General features: G+C 36.1%; 1 protein-coding gene and 1 long non-coding RNA gene across 5 annotated transcripts in view; one reads left to right on the top strand and one right to left on the bottom strand.

Annotated features, from left to right (window-relative positions):
* Positions 1-26,167, top strand: part of LOC144202934 (uncharacterized) — a 68,789-nt gene that overhangs the window by 39,829 nt on the left and 2,793 nt on the right. For 3 of the 4 annotated variants that reach the window (XR_013327583.1, XR_013327584.1, XR_013327582.1), the window contains 5 exons: positions 3,547-3,613; positions 13,328-13,424; positions 19,849-19,984; positions 20,922-21,090; positions 21,239-21,401. This is a non-coding gene — a long non-coding RNA (uncharacterized LOC144202934). The remainder of the gene's footprint in view (positions 1-3,546; positions 3,614-13,327; positions 13,425-19,848; positions 19,985-20,921; positions 21,091-21,238; positions 21,402-26,167) is intronic. The other variant, XR_013327585.1, reaches the window with a different exon arrangement.
* The window catches only part of cntn3b (contactin 3b), a 35,786-nt gene continuing 14,540 nt past the window's right edge, over positions 4,922-26,167 (bottom strand). Inside the window, exons 5-23 of the mRNA XM_077726065.1 lie at positions 25,649-25,747; positions 22,597-22,800; positions 22,212-22,314; positions 21,851-22,035; positions 21,209-21,345; positions 20,395-20,524; positions 19,808-19,958; positions 17,688-17,815; positions 16,384-16,559; positions 14,200-14,317; positions 13,241-13,399; positions 12,686-12,835; positions 11,779-11,849; positions 11,196-11,430; positions 10,680-10,789; positions 9,265-9,451; positions 8,196-8,308; positions 7,930-8,095; positions 4,922-6,899 (exon numbers count right to left, since the gene is read on the bottom strand). Coding sequence (XP_077582191.1) covers positions 6,808-6,899; positions 7,930-8,095; positions 8,196-8,308; positions 9,265-9,451; positions 10,680-10,789; positions 11,196-11,430; positions 11,779-11,849; positions 12,686-12,835; positions 13,241-13,399; positions 14,200-14,317; positions 16,384-16,559; positions 17,688-17,815; positions 19,808-19,958; positions 20,395-20,524; positions 21,209-21,345; positions 21,851-22,035; positions 22,212-22,314; positions 22,597-22,800; positions 25,649-25,747 — 2,714 coding nt within the window. The 3' untranslated portion in view covers positions 4,922-6,807. The remainder of the gene's footprint in view (positions 6,900-7,929; positions 8,096-8,195; positions 8,309-9,264; positions 9,452-10,679; positions 10,790-11,195; positions 11,431-11,778; positions 11,850-12,685; positions 12,836-13,240; positions 13,400-14,199; positions 14,318-16,383; positions 16,560-17,687; positions 17,816-19,807; positions 19,959-20,394; positions 20,525-21,208; positions 21,346-21,850; positions 22,036-22,211; positions 22,315-22,596; positions 22,801-25,648; positions 25,748-26,167) is intronic.

Here is a 26,167-nt window from a genome sequence, read left to right as displayed (position 1 = left end):
CCATAATTCACATTGTCAGCTGAAGAGTCGGACCCCAGCACCAACCCGGACCTGTCTCTCATCATAACACGCAGTCAAGAGCATGTCAGAACAGATGAAACCACCGGCTCAGCACTGTCTAGGAACATTGAGCTGTAATTCACATTCTTGTGCTCTGACAGGCATCACTAAATCCAGGTCCTGCCATGATATGCTGCCATCTAACTGATCAAGAAAGCTCTGCTCTCAGACTGCTGGAGTACCACTGCTTCAAGAATCAGATTTGTAATGACTTACGCACTAAGACCTTTACCAGAGTAGAGCAATAGTTACAAGTACCTATGGTAAAAAAGCTGAAATTGGTAACAAGTTCGTAGTAATAATTGACAAGTTATATTTGCAAGTTCTTTTTTTCTAGTATTCCTTCATTTATATCACAATTTACAGTAGCTGAAGGTATAAACAAGTGTCCACACATTTTTCATCACAGTCCTAATTAGATTGTCACATACCTGAATGTCTGACAGCAGCTATACACTCATTAACTGTTTATCTTTATTGTTTGTCATTTACTGTCATCAACAGGTCAAATATCAACGCTATGGTTAACAATATTCTTATAATATATGCAATTTATTTCTTAGGTTGAGATTGTGCAATCTCAGTTAAAGTGGATGGGTTGTTCTATAGTTCCTAAAATACAGTACTTTTTCAGCACCTCATTTATTTATCATGTTCATTTTTTTTATCAAGCTGACCAACATTTGGCTTAGGATAAAACCATAATGCAGAAGACATTTACTGCTATCATTGTCTTAATCAATATGAAGCATGTGCTATCCTTGCACTGCCAGGGAAGCAGAGTAATAAAGCCGCCCTAAAATACAAATGAAAGTGATCCTTCAAAAAGGCAATTAGAGGGAGGCAAAATGCACTATTGTATGTAATGTATTAAAGCCTTGCGTACATTACTGATCTTTGGTTGCCACTTCTTTCTTTTTCTCTATAGCTCCTACGTCAGGCAAAAACAGTGGTGCTTCAGTTATTTTCATTACGTAGGGTGATGAATTATAATTGAATGGGCCTTTGGAATGATTAGAATGATGGACATTTACCCTTTTCAGAGCTTAAGAGGTGAAACCCACATTTGCACCCCTGGTGCTGGCAAATGGTGTGTCTTTTAGAAAGGAGATATGCTCTAGCTAGACAATGATGATCGAAGATATAACCTCCTTGCAGAAAATGAGAACAGTGGCATTGCTACATTGACCAGACTGAGTTACACACCATGTATATGTCATATAAAACTGCATGTGCATGTGTTTTTAACCTTTTGAATGAACATTTTTATACCTACAGACTAGGTCACATTTATTTAACATTATCATGTCAATCACTAGACGTAGTCTAGACAGTCTATTGTGCAGACATGGTACACCAAAGTGCAATGATTACTCTGTAATGGAATAACTCCAATAAACAGTACAAGTAATGAACGAATAGAGAGAGAGAAAAACTATTTTTGAATCAGACTGATATGCTCTGTATGAAAATATGTCTTCAGTCTCTAGTTTTGTTTTCAGCAGACTAATCCAAACTGAAAGTCTTCTTTCAGTTACATTACATTAGGATACTTGACAGCTGCCTGTCATATTGTTTCTTGTCAAGACAATGCTCATCTCAATCCATTGTTTTCTTTCTTTACATATGACTTTATTCTAATTTTGACCATGTAGAACCCTGAATAAGCTGTTCTGCTTTATTAGGTGATCCAGATCACTCATCTACTAGAATGGCCATTTAAAAAAAGGGTTTTTAAAAACTGTTTTTACACATTTCGTCTCATAAATATTTTACAACACATGACTAAATACAATTGGCGGAGAATGGGGAACTAGCACAATAAATGCCACACAAATATTTATGGCTTTTAATCCAGAGAGTGTCCGAGGCGATTTGAGTCAAACGCTTTACAATGGTGTCGTAAACTGATGTCAAGCATCAAAGTGTGGACCCACGATCAGACCTAAATGACTGTGTTATTTGTGATATCAACTTGTTTTGTGTTCACCTATAAAGCTTGCTTTCTAAACACCGTCCTTCCTTGTAGACTCCATTATCCAATGTGATGGATGGAGCTTGCAACTGATCACTCTCTCACATTGTTCTCCGGCCTCAAAGGGCACAAACTGGCTCATTAATAAACCTCTGTGATTAATTTCCAGTTCTTCTTCCTGTGTCTCTTCTCTTGTCGTCTTTTAAAGGCGGCACACTCCTAATTAGTGAACCATAGTACAATGACAAGGAGAACTGTAAAGGACTGCTGTTGACAATGAAAATAAATTTAATCTCTTGATGGCTAACGACTTAAAAACCTGCTCATTTCTGCCTGGGGATAATTTTTACTTAATTGGATCAAACTATTCTTCCTCAAGCAATTATCTTCATCAATCTGTGATTTTTATAGAAACTTGAATTTTATTAAAAAAAGGGACTACTCAGTGAATCTCTGCAATGAAAATCTTAAAGTACAATGACAAGAATAAATTACATTCTGCCACAGTGTGAATGGTTACATTAGCTGGGAAACCTGTGTCAATAGAAAACATAAATGGTATAAAAGGTGGTTGGACAACATTTTGAAGAAGTTGTTGACTTGAATGAAAGGGCTTGAGTTTCCAGTTCCGTTCACATGGCTTTAGTGTAATTGACAAACTTGGGACGGAATGACAGAAGCAAAAAGTCTCCCATTCATAGCTATGGTGCCTACGTGGTGGGTTTAGTGAATGGTAGAATGAACAGATTAGGAGATTGTGCAAAACTGCTTTGATGAAAAGGATGATTATACTCTGAATTGCTCATTTCCTCTGCAAACACCATTAATCTTGTTTGGATCTCACTGACTAAGCCAGACTGTTTCGTATTGGTGTGTGATTCCCACAATCTGAGGGAGCTCCTCTGCTCTTCTTTTATTAAAATGTTGAAGGATGATCAAACAAATGTGTCATTCTGTCAACAGATACAAATTCAACTAAATTACGATTGATGCAGTTCTATGTCTTCTTTAAAGTTCACAATAATCAGTATTAAAGCCCAAACTCCAGTTCAGCATATATGAATAATGCATATATTTAATTCCATTCAAACATTTACAAAGAGTCTTTGCTACTCTGTTTGTATTTGTACCTTTTATTTTATTATTAAATGCAATCATCTTTTACTTGAAATGTGTTTTTGTGGGTTCGATTGGCTGGCCACCAATTCAGGGCATCCCTCGCCTCTGCCCCAAAGTCAGCTGAGACGGGCTCCAGCAACCCTCACGACCCTAGTGAGGATAAAGTGGTTCAGAAAATGAGATTAGATGGTGTTTTTAGGGTCAGGGTGACAAGAACTGCCACTGAGCCACTCTGCCCTCTGAGAGACCTGAATGCAGAAATTTCAGAAGCTAAAAAGTTCTTTCATATTTGAGTCAAAGTTGAACACAGCTCCAGCATAACTAAGTAAAAATAAATTGACACTAATTCAGAATCATGCAGGTTCTAACATGAACTCTATTATAATCCCTAGATACGAAGAAAAAGCAGTCACAGAAATAGTGGCCAATATCATCCCTTCTCTGCTGCCAACTTCACAGGTTAGTTTTTTTTTAAACTACAATAAGATCTATGCATAGTCACACACTTTCTGATCAGTGAAGTGCTTTTGGACAATTGTTCATACTTGTTTGCTATATCATTATCGTAGTGACACTGTTTCTTTGAGTGATGCAAGTAATGCCTACTATATATATATATATATGGCAGCAAAATGATAGATAAAGTTTACTCTAGGAAGGCAAAGACAACAATGGAGGGAATAAACAATTTTATTAAGTTATGTTTTAGAAAAATCCAACACAAATTCACAAACAGTGATGACCATGCACAGTTTTAGTATACAAGACAAAACAGTTACTTTTCAATATGAAAATAGGAATCTACATGTCAGTATCTCACAGAGATCATTTATTAATACAGCAGTATTAGGTTGGAGAACACACTATATAAGAGCAATAAGGTTGTTTTGGGCAGCCATGTTTGAAAAATATATGCAAATATATACATTATTCGAAATACACTTTCAAGAAACAACAACTTTAACAATATCAACCTTTGAAAGGAAATTGATTTGCTCCATTTTTTTTAAATCAGGACACTTGATGTTGGCGTATGGTATCTCCTACTGATGTAAGGCATTCAAACTTTTTATACTACATACTAACACACAGTCTTTCCCAGAAGACCAAACATTGTAAGTAAAAAAAAAAAAAAAAAAAAAACTACTGTAAATTGTGGTTGCCTTAATTTCACATAACGGAAATCTTGCCTCACCCCTAAATGTACATATTAACAACAACATAAGAATAGAGACAATAGTACATTTTGCTAATCGATTTTTTGATTTTGTCGTCTTAAGATCGTCACCTTTACCACATTCATGACAACTCAAAGCCTGAAACATAAACTTAAGCTTAATGATAAAACAATGTAATCACTTAATGCTATACAGAAAGCTCTGATCTACAATAAGAAGAAACTAAAGCTATAAAGGACAAGATGATGTATTTTTGTTCCAAATTGCACCCCAATAATTAATAACATTGATGATTGCAGATGCAATTGTACCGATCTATATTGTCTTGCCACCTATGACATTTTAAACAAAATGAGATGGATGATCCCTGTCTATAAGAAATAACTGCAGAATGATACATCAAAAACAATTTTTCTTGCCAAAGTTACTGTATCTGGAATCAATATGTACTGTAACAAGGAACATCAAAACTCATCTACACAACAAAAACTGTCACGCAAGTTTCATTAAATGCTTTTGCTCAGATTTTAAAGAGAAAAAAAAACTCTTTCTCAAGCAAGAAGGTTAAGACCACCTGCAGTTTCAGGAGTTTGATGATAAAATTAACCCTTTATTAATACTGATGTGTCCAGGTATTTATTTATTTTTTAATAAATAAATGTATCAGCATTGTGACAAAGCAAATAATTCATATATTAAGGGCGTGAAGATGTTTTTGCAACAATCAATAAACAAGAAAGGTCACCGTCAATCACTGCACTATAACTCTAAAAAAAGCTTTTAAGAAAACATTTATTCTAAAAGCAAACACTCATACAAACGTATGAGCTGTATAGTCAACGAGTGACGGACACATTTGATGGTAACAGAATGAGTACAATAAGATGGAGGCCATCAATCAACCAGGTAAGTGAAACGTGTCAACTCTAATAATAGAATAGGAAAATCAATATTACGGTGACTAACAAGCGCACATCCTTATGAAACAATTCTCGTCGCCAAGAGAAGAGGCCTGATTATGCCATTTTTTGGGGGGACTTTTTTTGTGAGACCTCCAAGGTCTAAACATCTGTTCAGATGATTAAGTGGTGACAAGCCGTCACCTTGCATTAGTTCCTTGTGCTTTTGTTTGACTTTGGGGGTGGCAAGAGTGCAAAACTACAGATGTTGATAACCTTACAGCTGATGACTGTACACAGTCTCACTTTCAGCAAAGGCACGTTAATGTGTAGCAGTTGGCTGCATCGTTCCACACCCATTTGGGCACTATCAAGAGTTATCACACTGCACCTCCTATGTGGCTTTTTGGGAAGGATAACAAGTGTAACTCTCTCATTTTCATCTTCATTATTCATTCTGTTATGAAGTGAATTGTAAAATGCCAACCATGTGTTTTGCTCTGATTACAAGACAAAACAATGCCAGTTCTGTTGCAAATATTTTTGTCTACCCCACAATGGAATTATCGTGTTCTTCGTTCCTTGCACACATTTTTGCCAAAACAATCACTTCCTAGATCCATATCTAAATTTATGTACTCAACTCACACTTTACATATACCCCCTAGAGAGCCTTAAGACCATGTTTTTGATACAATGTCGGATTCATGATGTTGTTTTAATGTAAAAAAAACAGACATTAACTTTAACTTTAATGTGAATGTCAGGTTTGGGCAGTTGAAAGACGTTTGAGCTCTTGTGAAGGCACTGTCATTGGTTTAGTCCATTGTGCACTGGGTTGTCGTTGTTGTGAAATATAGAACATGTTGGAGGTTATCTTAAGATAAAAGAACAATGCACGTGGGATTTGTTCGACAAGGCAGCACATCTCTCGGTGAAAACCATACTGTTCACTATTGAATGAGCCCAGTGTGAGGGCAGGGCATTTATTATTTAAGGGTATGAGATGGAGAGCAAGGAGTGACATCTTTCACGGTATTGTAGAGATATGATTAAAAAATATTTAAGGGGGATTAGCAGCAATTTGCAATTACAACTGCAATAATGTCAATCTTTTAATAATTTAATGTCTTTTGCTTATCAAAACTTAATAAGTGTTGCCTATTTATTTTTAATTGCGTATAATCAGTAAAAATGTTTGCTTTTGAAATTGCATTTAAAACAAAAGCAGGATGATGGGCTATTTGTAATTACAAATTGTCCTTGAAATTCAGTTATTTTAACAAACTTATATATAGCATCCATTGATTATTAATTTGGTATAAGGTATAGAATTGGTATTAAGGCAGCCATATCTTTTTCAGACACGTGGGGTAACTCATGTCGATATTATAACCTCAAAAATGAAAGCAGTGGCACTTATATATGCAGATGAAACATTGCAAATTATCATGCACTCAAGTTGTTACATGTTCGGATAGTCTTTTCTTAGATGGACTCCTTAACAGTTGAGCCTTTTAAGAAAAACCTTTCGGCCAGCCAAGCTGAAGGAAACATTGGAGCTTCTGATTAGACATCACCAGACAAGGTAGAGCAGTGAACTGACGAGCGCTGCAGAGAGGTTGAATGTGCAGAGACAATGTGCGTCTGAGCCTCGAGCTCCCATGCCTGCAATGACAAGCCAGAAATGATTATCTTCTTAAAAATCATATATAATAGAAAGAAAACACTGTCTAAATTTCATCCAAAAACAGAATTTAAAACTAATTACAAAACAAGGACAATAAATTAACCAAGAATGCATGTATAAATGTAGTTGACATTGACATTTTTCAACTACCCAGCACAAGAAAAACAAGATGATGACCTACTGTGTTAGAAATTAATCACTGTTTAAAGAAACCCACACAGAGGGCATAGACATTTATCTACACACTGGTGTTTCAGTTATTAAAAATTAACTAAGATACATATAAATATCCAACACTGTAATCCAATTTCAGAGAAAATACGCACATTCTGCTTCTCAGAGCATTTTACCAAATCACCGATACAATATTAAGCACATGGCAAAATTAGTGTGGCGTTGGTTGATGGATGATGATGATGATTTTGTTGGGCTTCTTTATTCTTTTATCGCATTCATGAGCCACATCATATTTTGTGAAGACTGGGAAACACGGATTGTTTGGTGATCTGTTTGCCGAAAAACTATAACCCCCACCCCCATGCCCTCATCCCCCTACATACTTTTTGTATAACATCTCACATAAGCAAACCCGACCTGAATACTAACATTAACAAAACGCATAGTGCCTAGAAAACAAGAAAGACTACTGATTACTGTTTATTTTCTCTTTTTGGGGTGGTGTTTTTGAGTGGATTTTTTTTTGCATCAAAGATGGGTGGAGAATAACTAAACAATTTCATATTTATACCCAGAAAATGTGGAAGAACAAACATGCAGTGGACTATATTCTATTCTGGAGGATTTTATTAAAAAAAAAATAATAATAATGCAATGGCTGTGATGGATGGGAAGGAGCCTACACTGAAACAGGTATAAAAGTACCACGTAAGGCTGTTTATATAACATGCTTGAATAGGGAAATATTAAAGTTAGATGTAGCCACTTTGACACACTTTTTGTCAGTTGGGTTGAAAGAATCGTTAAAGGAAGAAAAAAGTGTCATCTTACTTAATTTGTGGATGTGGATGGGTTCACTACCTAATCCTTCACCACCCTCGCTCATGGCCTTGATCTGAATGAGATAATTGTCATTGCTGGAGAGGTTGAGCTCCACAGACGTTTTATTCGTGACATAATAATTCATATCATTATAGCGATGTCTTTTCAACACCACCTAAAGCAGAGGAGGATCACAGATGAAAAGCAAACTAAGGCAAAGATCTCAATTCCTTGATGGTGAAGAGGAAAATGATTTACAAATAACAAATCCTTACCAGATATCCAGTGACTTTTGATTCTTTCTCCGTCGCTACAACAGGATCCCAATGCAGTGAGAGTGTGGAACCAATCATGGACCATTTTACGTTTAGTGGTGCCCGGTCAGGCGCTAGATAAAGATTAAGAACATACATTTAGTGCAAGAATAGAGGGATGCACTATATTAAAAAATGCACTTGAGTAGGTGGCAAGATTTTTATTTTAATAACACTTGAACACATCATTTGAGACTCATAGGGTGCTGTCTTCAGGAACTATAATTACATTGACTGAATCCAACCACATGGAAAAAAAAATTAAAAAGTGACTGACAAACATCGTGCGGAGGAGTAAGAAGCTATGCGGTCAAGTTATGTAAATGTAATCATTTTCTGATAGAGAATTTATTAGGTACTGAGTGCTGCCTTGACATTCTCGGAGAAAAAGGGAACATTTGAGGTTGTGTCTTGCCAAGTGTGAAGAGGCATGGGTGTGAGAAATTTTTTGTCTTGATTCTGAGTTTTGATAGATGTGAATTTGCACTTAAAATGTGGTAGGAGTGGCCAAAAGTCAGGAGTGCCTTATAATCTAAAATGACAATGCAACCATATAATGAAAAGATGAAAATAAACCAGTCGTTATAATAAATTTGGACAAGAGTATGGATGTTTGGCTAAATTGGAACTCAAATGGGCCAACATGGCCAATATAACAACACATAGTTGTGTCAATCTGCTTTAATAAAAAAGCTGGATAATTTGAAAGTTGTGTAAATACTTGTTAAAATGAACCATCTCTGTGACATAACTAAATCAGTTAACCCTTGAGTAAGAGCGGTTCTTTAGTTGTTTGTACTCCTGGAAGAAAATGCAGATAAAAAACTTGACATAGAATAGAAGAAACCATATTTTGTTCGTAATTGATTATTTATTATTATAAAAAATAAGAAAAACAAATAAGCTCAAGTTATTGTTGGTCCAAGGTCTGTCAGCATAGGCGAATAAAATTGGTACCTTAATTTTTTAAGCCTATGAAATCTCTTGGTTTGGGAAAAATTAAGACAGCGCCCACACAGGCTTTACTTACGTGGCTTCTTTGTTGTGATGTTGATAGGCACCGACTGCGGCCCGGGGCCGGCGGTGTTACAGGCAGACACTGCAAGATAGTAGGCTGTATTCGAATTTAGCCCAGTGATGTTAACAATGGTGTGGTTTCCTGATATGCGTACTTTGCCGACAGTATCAGGCTTGGTGTCATCTTCCCAGTACATGACCTTTTAAAGGGGGAAACCCATGGTAACATAGAGTTTTTGATTCATACATTAGGTATATAAATTAATATAGCAATAGAAATTGTCATTAATCGGTGCAGACAAGGATGGTCATGTAATAAATAATAGAGCTCTCATAATCATCATATCAGTTTCAAAGGCATGTTATCGCTGGAGTAAAAAAGAAACACCATGTTCCTCGTCCCACTTGCCTTTTCCTCCAGTAAATTAGTTTTTTCTCCTTATTGTCACGGTGTTACCTATCCCTGAGATTGTATCCAGGTTTTTTTTTAGGTAAATTTTGTTAATACATTAAAACAAAATCCAACCATGTCTGCTTTCCCAGCATTTGGGTCTGATTCCGCTCACCACTACCTAACAACACTACTATATTGTAATAAAGAATTTCAGATTTATATTATTAGTACAATAAAAAGAACAGTAAAAAAAGCGGATCATACCTTGCGGAATACATTTGCTACCAAATTTCATAATTAAAATTACTGGTACATAGTGTTTTCTTGAGATTGAAGTGTTCCCCTATTATCAGTAAAAAGACCCAGGGCAAGCTTGGGAAAAATGAGATTGGAAAGATTGCTTGTTTTTACCACTAGCTTTAACATAACTTCAGAAGTCATTTAGTATTTGTATTTAAGTGCCTCAATAATCATAGTCAAAGAAAAGCAAAATGGAGATGTAAAGTCTTCCTCAGGGATGACTTAACTCCATTTTATCATCTATTCAAGCTGTGTGATCATTGCTCGGACACCGTTCATTGTAAATATGTGAGTAGAAATAAGTTATTAAACTAAATTGCAATTCAAATACGATTTAATACATATATAACTCACATATTTGGTTCTGTGCTGTTGGTGGTGCATTCAGGCTTTGTATGTGTCAGGCTTGGAAAAGAATTCAGTTCTAAAAGGACAATGTGTTTAGTGCTATGGTTACTTGAGATATTTGAATCTAGGGCAAGAGGTGACATATATTGAAAGAGCACAAGGAGAAAAAAAAAGATAATCTCTATTTGCATTTCTCAACAGATGAGGGATTCTACTTATTCACATGATGATGAAAAATGTGAAGGACAATGGTGGAATTTAAAATTGTTTTTTAGCAACTTTAAATGAAAATATCCCTAAAACTAGAAAGCCATAATAGAAACCCCAATATTCATGTTTACTTGTGTGTGTGGGGGGTGGAGGGTATTTAGGTTATAGCTTCTCACCTCATATCCAAGCACTCTTTCGGGGATGGCTGGAAGAGCTTCCCAGATCACTTCAATTTGTGTTGCAGACACAATCCTTGGTATAACCCTCTTAGGAGCTACACTGGGGACTGCAGAAATAAAGCATATAGCGACAATTTGTGAGTCTCAGCATCTCACAGACTAATAGCAATAAGTAGAAAGCACAGAAGAGATCTGTACTTTCAGAGAAAAGCTATTTCCCCCGTTCTTTTAATGGGATATGTGACTGACGTAAGGGAATACTGCTGCCCTGCAAATTCAATTAACACTCTACCTCCCTGACAGCATGCTGTAGAAAGTGTCTGCTAGGATTTTCCCTAATCTACCATCATGATAACTAATATACGGTTGACATTCTCAGCTTGAGTGGGCAAGGAAACAACAGGGGTGTGCAAAAATCATCAGAACATCACAATTCAAGGTCAAGTTGCAAGGAGATAGCACATCTTTAAGCCCCATCCCCCTTTGCTGATTGGCTGTTTGTGGATACTTTACCGTCTTCTGCTGAATACACTGTGCCGATAGAGCTGAAGGGGCCCTCCCCTCTGTTGTTGAAAGCCCCTACTTTCACATCAAAAGGCGAGAATGGCGGAATGGTGTCATTGTGGAAGACATAACGTGCAACACCGGGTGTGGAGATGATGGCTCGTGTCCAAGTAACTGTGCCCAGGGGCCTGAGAGCAATGATGTAGCCGAACCCCTCACCATTCTGCAATTCCTCGGACACAGGCTGGGAGCAAAACACATAACTACAGTGATATTAAAATGCATACATACAGAGAAACAGACAGACCCCTCACTGTTCAGCACTTTAAAAAATGCTTGCAAATAATGCCAAGATTACAACAAGCCACGCTTGTATTTTCCTTCTACACATAGCTATGTACAATAATTGTAGACTCATAAAAGCAAAGTCTCTGTGTTCTTGCATTTGGAAGGGGGAATAGCACCTAGAAGCTATGCCAGTAAGGGGCGTCTAACCCTGGTGGGTCATAAAATTGTACACCTCAGTCTGCACAATTACCCAAAACAATTATTGAGCAATAGTAAGAATAGTCAAATTCGACGGATGACTTACCTCCCATGTTATAACTAATTCAGATTTTGTGCCCCCTCCTCCTCCAATTTCAGTAGGAGCTGTATCAGGAACTGAAAGCAGAAATGCCAGGGGGAAGCAATTAGAAGACAATACGACAATACAACAAATGGATTTACCATCAAGCAGCAGACAGTTTATTATACATAGTGTACTGTACCTCACACATAGCTCACACCATGCCAATATTCACTAGTCAAGGGCATAACTGCATAGAATTTTCCCAAAACATAAACTATATACGGAGTATTTTACTTCAACTGATTTTAGTGGAATTTAGTATGCCATTTCTGAGGCAATCCTACTTTAACCCACCCGAATCTGCCTGTCTGGATTTATTTTGAGATCCACAGGCATCTAAATGTTGTTTGGAATATGTATCTTGGGCAGTAAAATACCAAATTTATGTTTTTTTAATGATCGGAAAGCACAATACATTGCAGGGGAAAATACAGACTAAAAATGCATTTTGGAGGAGATAAGCGACTCTCTCAGTGCAATTAACCATCTGCAATTCACAAACATCTGGACTGTAAAGGTAATTTATCTGTGGCCATAATGCTGATGCCCAGAGGGCAGGACTGAGCGCAGAGGTGGGAGATACACAATGACTTAATGCGGTTGTTTAAAATAACAATATTTATTTGCACCTTATGTTTTGGAACAACAACTCTGCAATGGTGATAACTTTCCCGAAGGTAGGAAAGGCAACATTAGAGAGTATTAAGTAGTGTAAGGCAGTAACCTTCAGTGTGTAATTTGGTCTATAGAACAATAAAAAAAAAAAAAAAATCACAAATCTACAGTTTTGGTTGGTAATTGTACAACTTAGTGTTATCTAAACTTTTGAAAATGAAGACAACTAACATTTCTGATTAGTTTTACTTACTAGTATCCTCCGTCTTGGTTTTGGTTGATGGTGGACTGGGCTCTCCAAGGCCCACACTATTCTGTGCCACTATTCTGAACTCGTACTCTACCCAGGCATTTAGATCCACCACTGTTGCTGTCAGTGTATTCCCATTTACCACTTCAGGCACTGATAAGTGAAAAGCATAAAATAAAGGTTAAAGACAACATTTTGTGAAAAGCATGTTCGATCACAATTACTGAAATGTACGACAACTAACAAATATGTATTTCATCACTTAATTTTAGATATGCATTGCGCTATTGTCAAAGGCCGTGTGTGTGATTTGGAAGAGAAAGCACTATCTAAGCATTTTTCCTTTGTAAATTTCCAACTTGTCAGCAAATATACATCCATTTTGCAGTCTAATTTTGCTTGGCCATATTTTTAATCATTCAGAATTTGGATAGGGTGTCCACATTTTCTCTGTAGTATGTCACATTTTGAAGACAATTGATTTCACTTTGACTGTACTTTGAATGAATGAACATCTTTCATAAATACAGAATGTGGGTGGGCGGTGTTTGATGATACCCGTATCAACAGCCTGCCAGCCCACAGTAAAAGGTGTCCGACACTGTATGATGTAACCAGTGATAGGGCTCCCATTGTCTCTTCCAGGAGTCCAGGAAAGCTGCGCCGTACTGTCTGTGATTTCCTCAACTGTCACTTTGTCAGGAGGCCCTGGTGGACCTAAATCAATGAGACAACGAGCTGGGTGAGTTCCCCTCTCATTCCAAGAATCCCCCTATCAAACTCATCAAGCCCTCCATGCTTTGTCTAATTAAGAACTCTGCCCTTGATGTGCACATGAAGAGACTTGTTATATTTGATGTGCTGGGACTAAATGGATTACCAGGAATTAAAAGAGGTATTGAATGAGGAACATTAATCAGAACGTCGATGAGTTAAGCGGGAAGAGCGCAGACCAAATTCGATGCATACGTAGTGAGAGTCCTAGTCATATGCTCTGGTGACAGTGCTGTTGTTGTTTGATGTGCTGCTTCATTATTCAACGTTTCCTATGATATTGCGCTGGATGTGTAAATGAACCAATTAGACTCATTTTTTATGATAAACATTACCTCCTCAAAGCACCTGGGATAGCTATTACAGTTTGTTAAGGGCATGAATACCAATGTAAATCACTAGAGATAGCCCTGCTCAGAAGACTTATACACAGAGCACATACCAATGAGGTTGCCTCAGCTGGCCCTTAAGTCACAAATGCAGGAGTGTGTAGGTTTGTTTTTTTTAATATCCCAGCAGCACATACATAATGAAAGAAATGGTCATCATTTTGAAATAGGGAGTACAGTATCTATTTTTAATTTTATTTTTTACTATGCGGTATGCTCAAAGGGAGCTTCAAGGATTTCCCACCAACTTTGCTCTTTATTGATGTGTTTATTATTATTTTTTGTATTGCCATAAAATTTAGTCTATAAGGAAATTATTACTTTAAAAAAAGAAAGAAATGCATTGGTGGTTACCTTTGACAACCAAGATGGCAGAGGTGGACAGACTCTCTACTTCAGTGTCAATAACACAGACATACTTTCCACCGTGATTCAGTTGAATGTTACGGATCATAAGATCTCCCGATACACTCTAAAAGAAATATAAACATTGAACATGTATTGAGAATGAGGTCATGATTCATTTCATCAATCGTGTTTCTATTAGGAGTCCATTAACTTTCATGACACTTTGCGCAATTCTCAGCTCTCGAGGCTGCCAATGTTTTCCATCGTTTTTCACAACAACAACAGCAGACACGACAGATGTAACCAGCACACACAAAGCTATTGGCTATCCTTCAGGCTTTATCCCACGTGAAGCTTCTCATTCTCCAAACAGCTACAAATTCAACACAGGAAGTATAAAATAAACACAGTCTAGTTGATTGGTAAAGTAGTCCTTATTAGTGTGAAATTGCATCAACATAAGCAATGATTGCATACATAAGGCTGACTTATCTGCATGGATATACTGGCTAAATTGACAAAAGACACTGACATTTCAATTAAGTAAGTATAGAAATAAACTTATATAGGCATTGGCCATAATTTTAGTACATATACAATTTAATTTCAAACACAGTTTTAAGGAATAGTTTTATTATCTTACTACAATTATCTGATTATTAATGTTGACAATTTCTTCAAAATCTAATGTTTGGACTGCAACACAGAATTTTAGTAATAGGTTTATTTTTTATGTTGTAAGATAATTGAGTCTTTATTAAGACTATAATTTCATGGTGACTTTATGAAATGATGACACTCTCCACCCCTACTCTGGCATTACTTTAATGATCTCCATTTCAACCTAGAATAAAATATAAGTCCATTGCTTTGGAAGGGGGTCACTTTGGGGTTAGCGCGTTATGAGCGCTGGCCATTCATATCTGACGTCATCACCCACAACAGGAGTCCATCAAGGATGCATCCCTTCTTGAAGAACTGGCAAGATAACCTGTATTCCACACTCTTTGAGCCTAAGAGCTGAATCTAAATCCTTCTTTCATAAACTCCTCTTTTTGATCTGCTAAGCCTCACACACATATCTGAGTCTCATTCCATCCCTAATGTTATTATCCACCTGGCCAAACTCGGAGCTACAGTAGTTGTTTAGAGCAAGAAATCTCTTCCTTGCCGGGAAGCAAGTAAGACAAATTTGCTTTAATTATATAAATTAATTCACCAGAGGCTGTTAAGGAAGGATCTGACATTTTTTTCTGGACCAGAGTAAGATGAAATATCACATTACACATTCCCATAGAGGATGACATGCCAATAATGGCATTCATTTAAATTAACTGTGAGAAATATTAGATCTCGGAAATCACACAAAGCTGTCTTCAATATTATACCTCTAGTCAAACATAGTGGTGGTAGTGTGACAGTTTTCTCCTTGGATGAATATATATATACGACAGATCTCAATAATGTGGGATAACCTTAACATGCTATTCATGGTCAAATACCATCCAGTATTGCTAAATTCAAACTATTCTACAAGGTTGATCTGGACACATTTCTAGAACAATATGTGAAAGACTCATTACCTGATAAATTAGAATAAATAGAAATCATTTTATTTTGGGGCTAAAGCACTGGGACTTGCATCAATGCAAGGATTTGAAAAGGGTGAAAGGAGAGCAATTACTTTTTTCCGGCACTCTGGGCCTTACCCGGGAAGGGGACGCATATCTAACATGAATGACAATTTATCATTATTTCCATGCCGAAGGATGTCAAATGAGCTTTCATAAATGCCACGATGGGAAATGCCGTCATTAATGAAACCTTTTGGAGCACAGTCTCTATAAATAGTACCTATGCAAATGCAATTACTGTAGAGAAAGAGAATACAATATTCCTTCTAGAAAAGTACACCCAGTTCGGTTATAATATCAAACACATGTAGGAAGGAAATGCAACAGAGTTACAGTTGTGTATTCTATTGACCTATTTATTGAAGATTTCACGGAATATAGAAACAGGCACTGTGCATGGAAAATTTCCTAACACTCCAGTGGCTTTAGTATTACACAGGTCGAAGTAGCCCTCTGTGAGGCTGCTGAGTATACCCTGTGCACGGTCCACTGTACGTACCAATTAATCCCTGAATACCCTGACAGTGTTAAGAGTTTAATGTTTGGCATGACTCACCCCACCCACTCTCTCAAAATGATTGCCGTCTTGCTGGAAGTCGATGAGCTGGCCATTAAATGCCCATGAGAAAGAGACATCCAGAGCTGGATCGCAAGCAATCTGGCACGGCAATACGATGCTCTCGCCAACAATTATCTCAGTGTTTGTGGGCCTCACTGTTATTCTGGTTGGCTCTGAGCAGGGAAACAGATGACATTGAAAATGTGTTATCTGTGCTGCGGGTACCCTGGAAGACCACTGCGGCATTCGCAACATAACTTTATTTTGGAGTGTGGGAACACTCTATAAGTGAGTCTTTATCAGTCGGTTGAACTGTTTAACAACATCACTGCATTGCCCATTAAGTTCATTCATCCATTTAAAGACGTGTGTTACTTGAGCCTTTCATAATGTTGGTTAAATAAACATCTTCAACACATTCCAAAAACGATAGATAATTGTATGCAATACAAATACAAAGAAATATATATATATATATATATATATATATATATATATATATATATATATATATATATATATATATATATATATATATATATATATATATATATATATATATATATATATATATATATATATATATATATATATATATATATATATATATATATATATATATATATATATATATATATATATATATATATATATATATATATATATATATATATATATATATATATATATATATATATATATATATATATATATATATATATATATATATATATATATATATATATATATATATATATATATATATATATATATATATATATATATATATATATATATATATATATATATATATATATATATATATATATATATATATATATATATATATATATATATATATATATATATATATATATATATATATATATATATATATATATATATATATATATATATATATATATATATATATATATATATATATATATTGATCTAGTTTCATTACCATAATGACCCATGTACTGTTATGGTAATGAAACTAGATCAATATATATATATATATATATATATATATATATATATATATATATATATATATATATATATATATATATATATATATATATATATATATATATATATATATATATATATATATATATATATATATATATATATATATATATATATATATATATATATTATATATATATATATATATATATATATTGATCTAGTTTCATTACCATAACAGTACAGTACAGCATGTATAAGAAATATAGTGCTTTACTTTAAAGCCTGACAGGTGTGTTATAAATATTAAGGATAACAAGACCTACCTGTCACGATCAGCTCACCACTGGTGCTTGCTGACCCAAACTGGTTCTTTGCAATGCATGTATAGTTGGCTGCATCGCCCCTCGTCACGTTGGAAATCTTTAATGTTCCACTGGAAAACAGTGTAATTCTGTGTGGGAAAGACAAAACTTCAGGGTAAATTGCTTTGGAAAGCTCACTGATTAAACTTTGATGATCCAATTATGGCTCCATTTACAGTATAGTGCACAACTGCAGACAAAAGTACGGGACAATGGCAAAAAGTGTGACTTAGCTACTCAATAACTCAAATTTGTTTTTGAATATCCATGAGAAAATGTAATAATGAATAATGACTTCTTCAAGTGGATAGCCAGGGCTTTTGAACACTGGGGCCAGATTTTCGTCATTCAAATAACCAAAAAACACAAGCTGAATTTTATTGTAATGCAATCTCTAATGTGGTGGATGAAGAGAGAGAAGTGTAATGGGGGAAACAGCTCAGTTGAAAGTCTTTAAACTGTGTGCAACGTTTCAATTGACTTGCACAATTCTGTCCAATCTGCACCAAGTTGAACTGTCATATGGAGTTGCAACTCTGGTCTGGTGAGGATAATTGGCAATGGCCAAGGGAGTCTTCAGATAGCTTTATGTCTATATGTCTTCTAGATCTCATCTCATTTAATTTTTTGAACCGCCTCATCCTCATCAGGTTCGCAGAACCCCAGAGCTGTGTGTCTGTGTATGTGGCATAGCTAACGCTCATGGTTAAAGTTTTTTTTTTTTCCATTCAGAGGTTTAAAGTCACAGAAGCATTCATTGGGTTAAAATTGTTGTTTATCTAATCCAGGCATGTAGCTTGAGCTCCAAGTGTTTCTCCCCCACACAGTGCAAGGACCTTTCTTGTGGAAAATGTTTTCCATCCTGTAGCCTTCACACTTGGAGTTTTGTATAGGTTGAAAGACTAAAAAGTGTCTCTCTTGTGTGCTAAATGTCAGTCATCTTCGGGAGTAAAGCAATTTCCAACTTTTGCATCCAACCGAGCCAAAAGAAGTACATTAATACTATTCAGTCTTTCAATAATGTTTGTTTGGCCCTCCTTTGAAATAAGCAGTATGAGACAAACATAACATTCCCTCTGTTCATCAAAATAAAACTGTGTTTTTGTTTGTTTATATATTTTTTATTATACCGTGATCTGATTGCCCTGCTGCTTTTGTAGAAGCCCAGGTTGGATTCCCACTTGAGGATTGCTTAAGAAAGGCCATCTCACATAAAAAGCTGTGTGCCAAATCTATTGTGCGCATTGGCTGTTTTGCTGAGGTGACTTTGAGATGAGAAGATGGGATGAGAAGGATGGATATGTGCAACATTTTATTTCAACTTCCATGCCGTGCATCCTCAAAAGTGTTGCGGGGGATGTTGGAGCTTATCCTAGCTGACTTTGGGTGAAAGGCACACAATACCCTTTACTGGTCACCAGTCAGCTGTAGGGCGGGTGGATATGTATTTTTCAATATTTCTTTTCAATATTGTGGTATTTGCCTACTCTGATTGACAATTTGCCCCTTTGTGTCATTCTTTTAATTGAGCAAATTAAGTTTATTCTGTTCACACTAAGCAATCAAACAGACAAACACTGAAATAAATCAGTCTTCAATTTGCCGTGTTCAGTTTCTGAATGGAATTTTATTTTCCAAGATGTTGCTTCTATCATTTACAAAAAAGCTCTCAGTCTTTACTTTGGTGATCTATCTCAGACTGTTTCAAGTCATGATAAAGAAGAGCACAATCAATTTTTAATCATAGGTGCAATAGCTTTAAACACCTTCCTTTATTTTCATCAGGAAACAACTGATTCTCTGCTTTGTTATGTTGTTATCGATTGCGAGCAGCTCGGAAAGACATGACTTCCTATTCTCATTACATATACCAAATACTTTTCAAATGGCTGTCTTATACTGTCTTAAAGTACTAGCATTGAGAAATTTCCCCAGAAGGAAGCCTTGCTCTGCCTTTCTCAGTCCTCATTAACTTTCCATTCTTCCTCCTTAGCACTTTCCTCATGCATCTGCACTCACGCCAAATATACAATTCAAACATGTCTGCACATGATTGTGAATGAAATCTGCAAGGAGCCTACCTTTCATTTCTCTGCAGCATCTCATTATCCTTTTTCCACAGGCTAATTGCTGGGGGCGAAGCTTGCGGCTTGCATTCAAGAGTGACTTCACTACCCAAGCGAGCTTTTAGCACAGCCTTTATTGGACTTTTGGAGAAACTGGGAGGTGATGCTGAGGGTAAACGAAGCAAGGAAATAGTGAGTTTGTGATTTAAGAAAGAAAAAACAAAAGACTAGAGACAATTTGAACCTTTCCATTTCAGTCAGGATCAACCATATTTAAGTTCCTTTTTGTCAAATGTTTTACTCTTTTCTTATAGATTAAAAAAATATTTGTCAGATAGAAGTACTAATCCACGCTGGTAAGCAAATAATTGCTTCAGTGATATCCATCCCCATTGTTCTCTGTAGGATGCAAGTCAGTGCGATGAAACGACTATATGAATATGAGACATTTTTTAGATTCATGTATTTCTAACACAGTCAACATGAGTTGGAAAACTGATTGCAGGGGAGAAATGTGGCTGCCTGCTGTTATTTATCTCAAAAGATGATCAAACACACAAACAGATAAGTAGGAAAAAAGCACAAGGAAGGATGCAATTTACCTAATACCATTAGTTGGGCTGAAGAATAAATAATTCCATGTTTGTTTTCAGCTACACACTGATACATTCCAGCATCTGACAGATTTAAAGCAGCTATGGACAGGGCCCCATTTTCGATTTGTATCCGACCCTGCAGAGTAGAAATAAACAGTTGAGCATATCCCTTGCAATGCCAGTCTTTTATGTCCGAAGGCACAAAAGCAATTACTCGTGCACCATGAAGAGACTAAGACAGCAGGAAAGCAGAAATTATGGCCTAAGGAGCCTTGTGACATTCCCACATATGTTCCAATTGGAAGACAGTTGCAAAAAATGGCTTCCCTACATTGTCATAACACTTCCTGACACAACTGCGTGTTGGAAAGCAGTTCATGCTTTTAGCTTAAAGTTAAAGTGACTAATGCCTGAGACTATTAGGGCATGTTTATTTTCAAGTAAACAGTCATATATATGAGATCTTCAGTAAAAGTTTGGTGATGTCTTATTAAATGACTAGTTTAAATTTACTGCATTTCATTGTTTTACAGATTCTGCAAAAATGAATGGATTCACCCTTTCTTATTTTTTGACTTCGAGGGAAGGCCACAAGCATACTAAGAAATATCCCATATTCAGACGTAGCAGCCCAACAGTGTGTGCATATAACAACAATTCGTTTGACCATTCGGAAAAACGATTTTGATGCCAATAAATAAGGTAACATTTTATATTATTCAAAACCATTCAACTAAACTGCAATTTTGGATGTAATCCATTGTTCGGATAATTTCAGCCCCGTTTCAATTGGCACAGTAATGCCAACCAGTTATTTTACCTCTGTTATCAATTGCTCTCCGTTCTTCAGCCAGCTGTAGGATGCTTTAGGCTTTCCGTTTGCCTTACACTCCCAGAACAGCTTTTGGTGGATGGACAGAACTGTGTCCGCCATTGTTTGGAACCAGTGAGGTTTAGCTTGGAATAAATGAGAGGATTACTTTTTCAAATGAGTTTGCAGAAGAAGGCACAAGGTCAGTAGCCTGGCATCCAACATTCAAATATTTTTCAAGCATTTATTTATTTATCTTGAACATAATGGATGAACGAACTATTGCCTACAATTTTATAAGAGCTGTACCAAAGCAAAATAGTCTGTTAAACCGACCAATCTGTTTCATTCAGATAGAACAGATTTTTTTTTTACCAGTATAGTTAAACAGCCAAAAGTGGTATTGTTTGCAAGTACTACAGTTTTACTGAATTGTCAGAATATGTGCAATCTGAATGTGAAGCATATGTTCATGTATTCATTCATTTTCTGAACCGCTTTATCCTCACTAGGGTCGTGGGGCATGCTTGAGCATATCCCAGCTGACTTTGGGCCAGAGCAGGGCACAGGAGACAGACTATATAACTTGAATGACGTAATATACTGTTTTGATGAATTAAGTCAATAATGCAAAAAGAAGTGTTTACTGACCATGAAATGAAATGCGACCACGTGCTGCATTTTTGCCCCGTCGATTTTCTGCGACACACTCATACGTTCCTGCATCTTCTTGCTGGAAATTTGGTATTTCCAGTACAGCATTTGCATTTTTCATTTTTACTTTACTTGGGAAAGGGACTCCACTTGTTCTTCTCCAGCTTATTTCTGGGACAGGGCTGCAAACGAATTGATGTAAAAGTATAAAATACTTAGTATAACACATTGAAATATATTTCTAAATAAGACAACAAATGATTGGACACTACTTTATAAATCTTACACATTGTGAACAGATCTAAAGAATGTGTGGGTGAATTTATGTCAGCCTTGCAATAATAATAACAATACTTACTTTCCCAGAGCAAAACATTCCAGTCTCACAAATGATTCCTTTGCAGCAGGAATTGACTCGGGAAAATGAACTTCTATTTTGGGTTCATATTCTCCCATTACTCCTACAAAAGTGAGACAATTCATAGATCAATGATGGACTGCAGCCATGGCATTCACAGTGTCTCCATCATAAATTGAGCAGTAGCAACAGGGGTCAGCAAATAAAGAAAATCATTAAACGAACGTGCAGAGTTTAAGTGACTGCCGGTAAAGAAATTGTGGCTAATGAAAGATTTAGGGAATTTATAAAGAAAACTATGTGCTTTGAAAAAACCTATTCTATGGGATGACATGACATTCCAAAACTTTGTGACAAATCAGTGAAGTGATGTGATTGTAGTTACCATCACTTCTGAGGACCAGCGGGGTCGGCAAGCTTAACACTTTCTCCTTTGTGATGGTGTTGTTTACTACACAAGTGTAGTTCCCCACGTCGGATGGTTCGACTTTGGCTATATACAAACTTCCAGTTTCTTGTGAGATGAATCGACGACTGTCTTGTTGAACAAAGTGGGGATAGTGATTGAAGATCCATGCAAAAGTCAGCTCTGGAAAAATAAAATAAAAGCCCACATTTTTAAGGGTTATTGAGTTTTTCAGTGATTGTTTTGTTTCCACATTTCTACCTTGAAGTACAGGTAATTTCAATTTGCAAAGAGAAAGTATGTACCCAAATCAATCTATATCTTCAATAGCACAGTTGAAGTGTGGAAAAATGAGTCACTCAACCTTTAATGTTACTTTTTTTCTAAATCCTGACTCCTCAAAGACAAATAGTTTTGCTAAAAACAAAAGGTTTTCCTCTAATTTAATTAGTGTGATTATCAACTTCTTACAATAATCTAAAGCTCATATCTTGTTTGTCTGAAACCACATTACAAAATTATTCTACTATAAAACTACTAGACCCCAAAAAGCTATAATTCTTTAATATAAAATAATAACACTTAGAGACAAAACATTTACATATTTATCAAAAGCCATTCATATGACACAGACTTTGAAGCGTCACTTTCATGGTTGACATGAACACATTTGAATAAGAGCTGATGCAAAGTGATAATTGTTATGCTTGTTTGCAACATATGGTCCAATTAGAAGAAAAGAGATTCCTGCTTGCATGAGGAATGAACATAGCTCATAGAGAGTACACTAAACAACTTTGCAGTTGCTCCTCCAATGCAACCTCAGTGATGAAAGCTAAATACACGGAAGGATGTGACGGTTTCAATCCGGTTGCAGTCGTGCAGATGCAATACACTGTCAAGTTTGGCAATCACAATTCATACAGTTCATTGGGTCATAGTAGTATAATCATGATCTGAACTGTTCAGTAAGTGTTGAAATAAACTGAGATGCATCTCTTTTATTTTAAAATTAACTTTTCCAACATGAAAAAAGTGAATTCAAATGATGTTCATACTCAAACATCACATCATGACTTTAATGCAAACCATGCCGAATGACTGAAGCGGAAAAACAATTTTTAAGGTAATTACTTTTAAATGCCAAGTATCACTGCTTCACATATCCAATTAATCATAGTTTTTTTAATAACTTGAAAAGTAAAGAGATGTTTCTCATCATTTGCACTGAAAACTCCAAAAGCCCATTGCAAACCAACAGTGAAAACAACTCTGGTAGCACAACAATTCCCAGCTAATAAGCACACATCACAGCTGAAACACTTTAATAGTGCAACCATAAAAGCGACTATGAACACACCCCAATAAAAGCCCTATATCTGATTAAAAAGGAATAATAAGTTACATATAAATGAGAGCATTAACATTATTAACTGTAACAGGCTGCTTACCAAAATTGCCTCTTTTTCACAATTAAAAAAAAAAAAAACATCTGATGTAATGAAATTGAAATGACAATTGTACGGCAAACACACTGAGTCACTGAAAAGAAATCTGGGAAATCTATTGCTCCACTATATTGGAGCAAGCCAGCCACCATTTTAAAGCCATGTTTTATTTGAATTTAACTATTCCCAGCTGTATGGCAATTTCAGGTACATGCCCACTGGCCATCATGTGCAATCGCACCTGAAAATCTCATTTGGGCGAGGCCAGCATAGGACAATTTTCAAACTTCAATGTCCTCAGACGCTGAGAAATACAGAGCTAAAAGGCATAATGACATATGTAGGTGGCTGGCCCATGATATCATGCTTTCTTGTAAATCTCTTTAAGACAACCCTTGGGTCTTTTCTGATCAGGTCCAAAAACTGCATTGATTAATAAGCAACAACATTGTGATATAGTTTTGTTGGCATTCCAAAAAGGTCTACATGGGCAGAAAAGTTATTCCTGCCACTTTTCATTTTTCTTGTGCTATCTTGCCACCACAAAAAAAATATTTGTATATGCCTTTAAGGCCCAATATTTAAAGATGTAAAACCAGCAACAAACCAACAAGCAGGTTGGATAAATCATTCTCTGGTAAATGTATTTTTGCTCACCCCAAGGATGAAAAGATCTACAGTATGGGCCAAGGTTGCTTTTTAATTTAATTTAATTTTTTTGGAGGATTTCAATTGGTAGATTGCATCCACAATGAAGTTTATACACATGCAAATCCCAACTAAATAAGGCCAATGGAGTGTAAAAACTATATTTTATTAATTGTATGTGAGGGAAATAACACTTAGGATTTTAGGTGTAACTTGCTACACTTGCACTTGATAGAAAATAATGTTAATATGATCATGAATCTCTTAGGTTGATATTTTATTGTTAGTCCTCTCCATTGTAAAACAATTGATCATCTATAAGACTTAATATGTCCCGTTATATAAAGGAAAGGAACTATGTATGGACATCAAAAAGTAATGCCAAGCTCTCACAGCTTGCCTCTAACTCTTTTCTAAATGTGTGAGAATTGCACTTTGGTTCTGCAGGCAACTCTGCATAAGCCTGTGTCAGAGCAGAATGCTGTCAAACTGTATTTCACACAGGGTACTTCGGCCCATTATCCGATAGACCAGCTGTACAATGCACCGTACAACAAATGATTCCCTTGTGTGGTAAATTGGTGTTCCAATATGCATACTGCTGTATGAAGAGGGAGACAAACTCAGCAGCAGCCATTGTTCACCATGCTCAGATGCCCAGAAAAGAAGGCTGGGTGTGTCGAAGAGTTTGACACTGCATCTTTATTTGGAGTGTCATTTAAGAAAATATTTTTAGCCTCGCCAAACAAGAAAACAAAAACCAAAAACATTTTATTGTTTTAGATTTTCCTATTCATTTTTAACAGACTTTTTTGTGATCAAGTTTGTACGGTTGAGACTATTGACTAGAAATGTTTTTTCACATACAGAACATTAACATCTTATGACTCATTAAAATAGGAAAGAAATACATGGAAAGGGCTACATCTCATTACCTCCAGAATGTGCTGGTGGACCACATAGGAGAACCACTCCTTGACCTTCTCTGACGTTGACCGTACTTCTCACCGCTTGCGTTTTAAAGTTATCAAGATCTGAAGAAATAAGATACAAATAGATTCAGATTGCAGCTCAAAAATATGAAATCACAAACAGTATTGGACTATCTATTCAGGATCATGTGCTTTCCCTCCCTCGCTTTCACTTATTCACTGAAGCATGTATTTGATGTTACACTTTGAGCCGTGGGACTTTAATAGGACATCATTTGCTGCCCTGGGACATCTCCTGACAGCCTGCAATGCTTTGAAAGCATCTGGAGTGCTGATGAAAGAGATAGATATAGCTTTATGACATTTACTGTTTTGCACAAGGAAAAGATTAGGCAGCGTGTGGACTGAACAAACACAAGGGAGTATGCATGACAAATGAGTTTGTGCTGCCAGCAGCCATAAGTAGCATCATTATTAAATGGGGTGTAATCTTGCACTTATAAGCATTAGCTTCCCCATCCA

Source organism: Stigmatopora nigra, chromosome 10 (assembly GCF_051989575.1).
Source record: "Stigmatopora nigra isolate UIUO_SnigA chromosome 10, RoL_Snig_1.1, whole genome shotgun sequence".
Classification (NCBI taxonomy): Eukaryota; Metazoa; Chordata; class Actinopteri; order Syngnathiformes; family Syngnathidae; genus Stigmatopora; species Stigmatopora nigra.
This window is presented reverse-complemented; position numbering and strand designations above follow the sequence as displayed.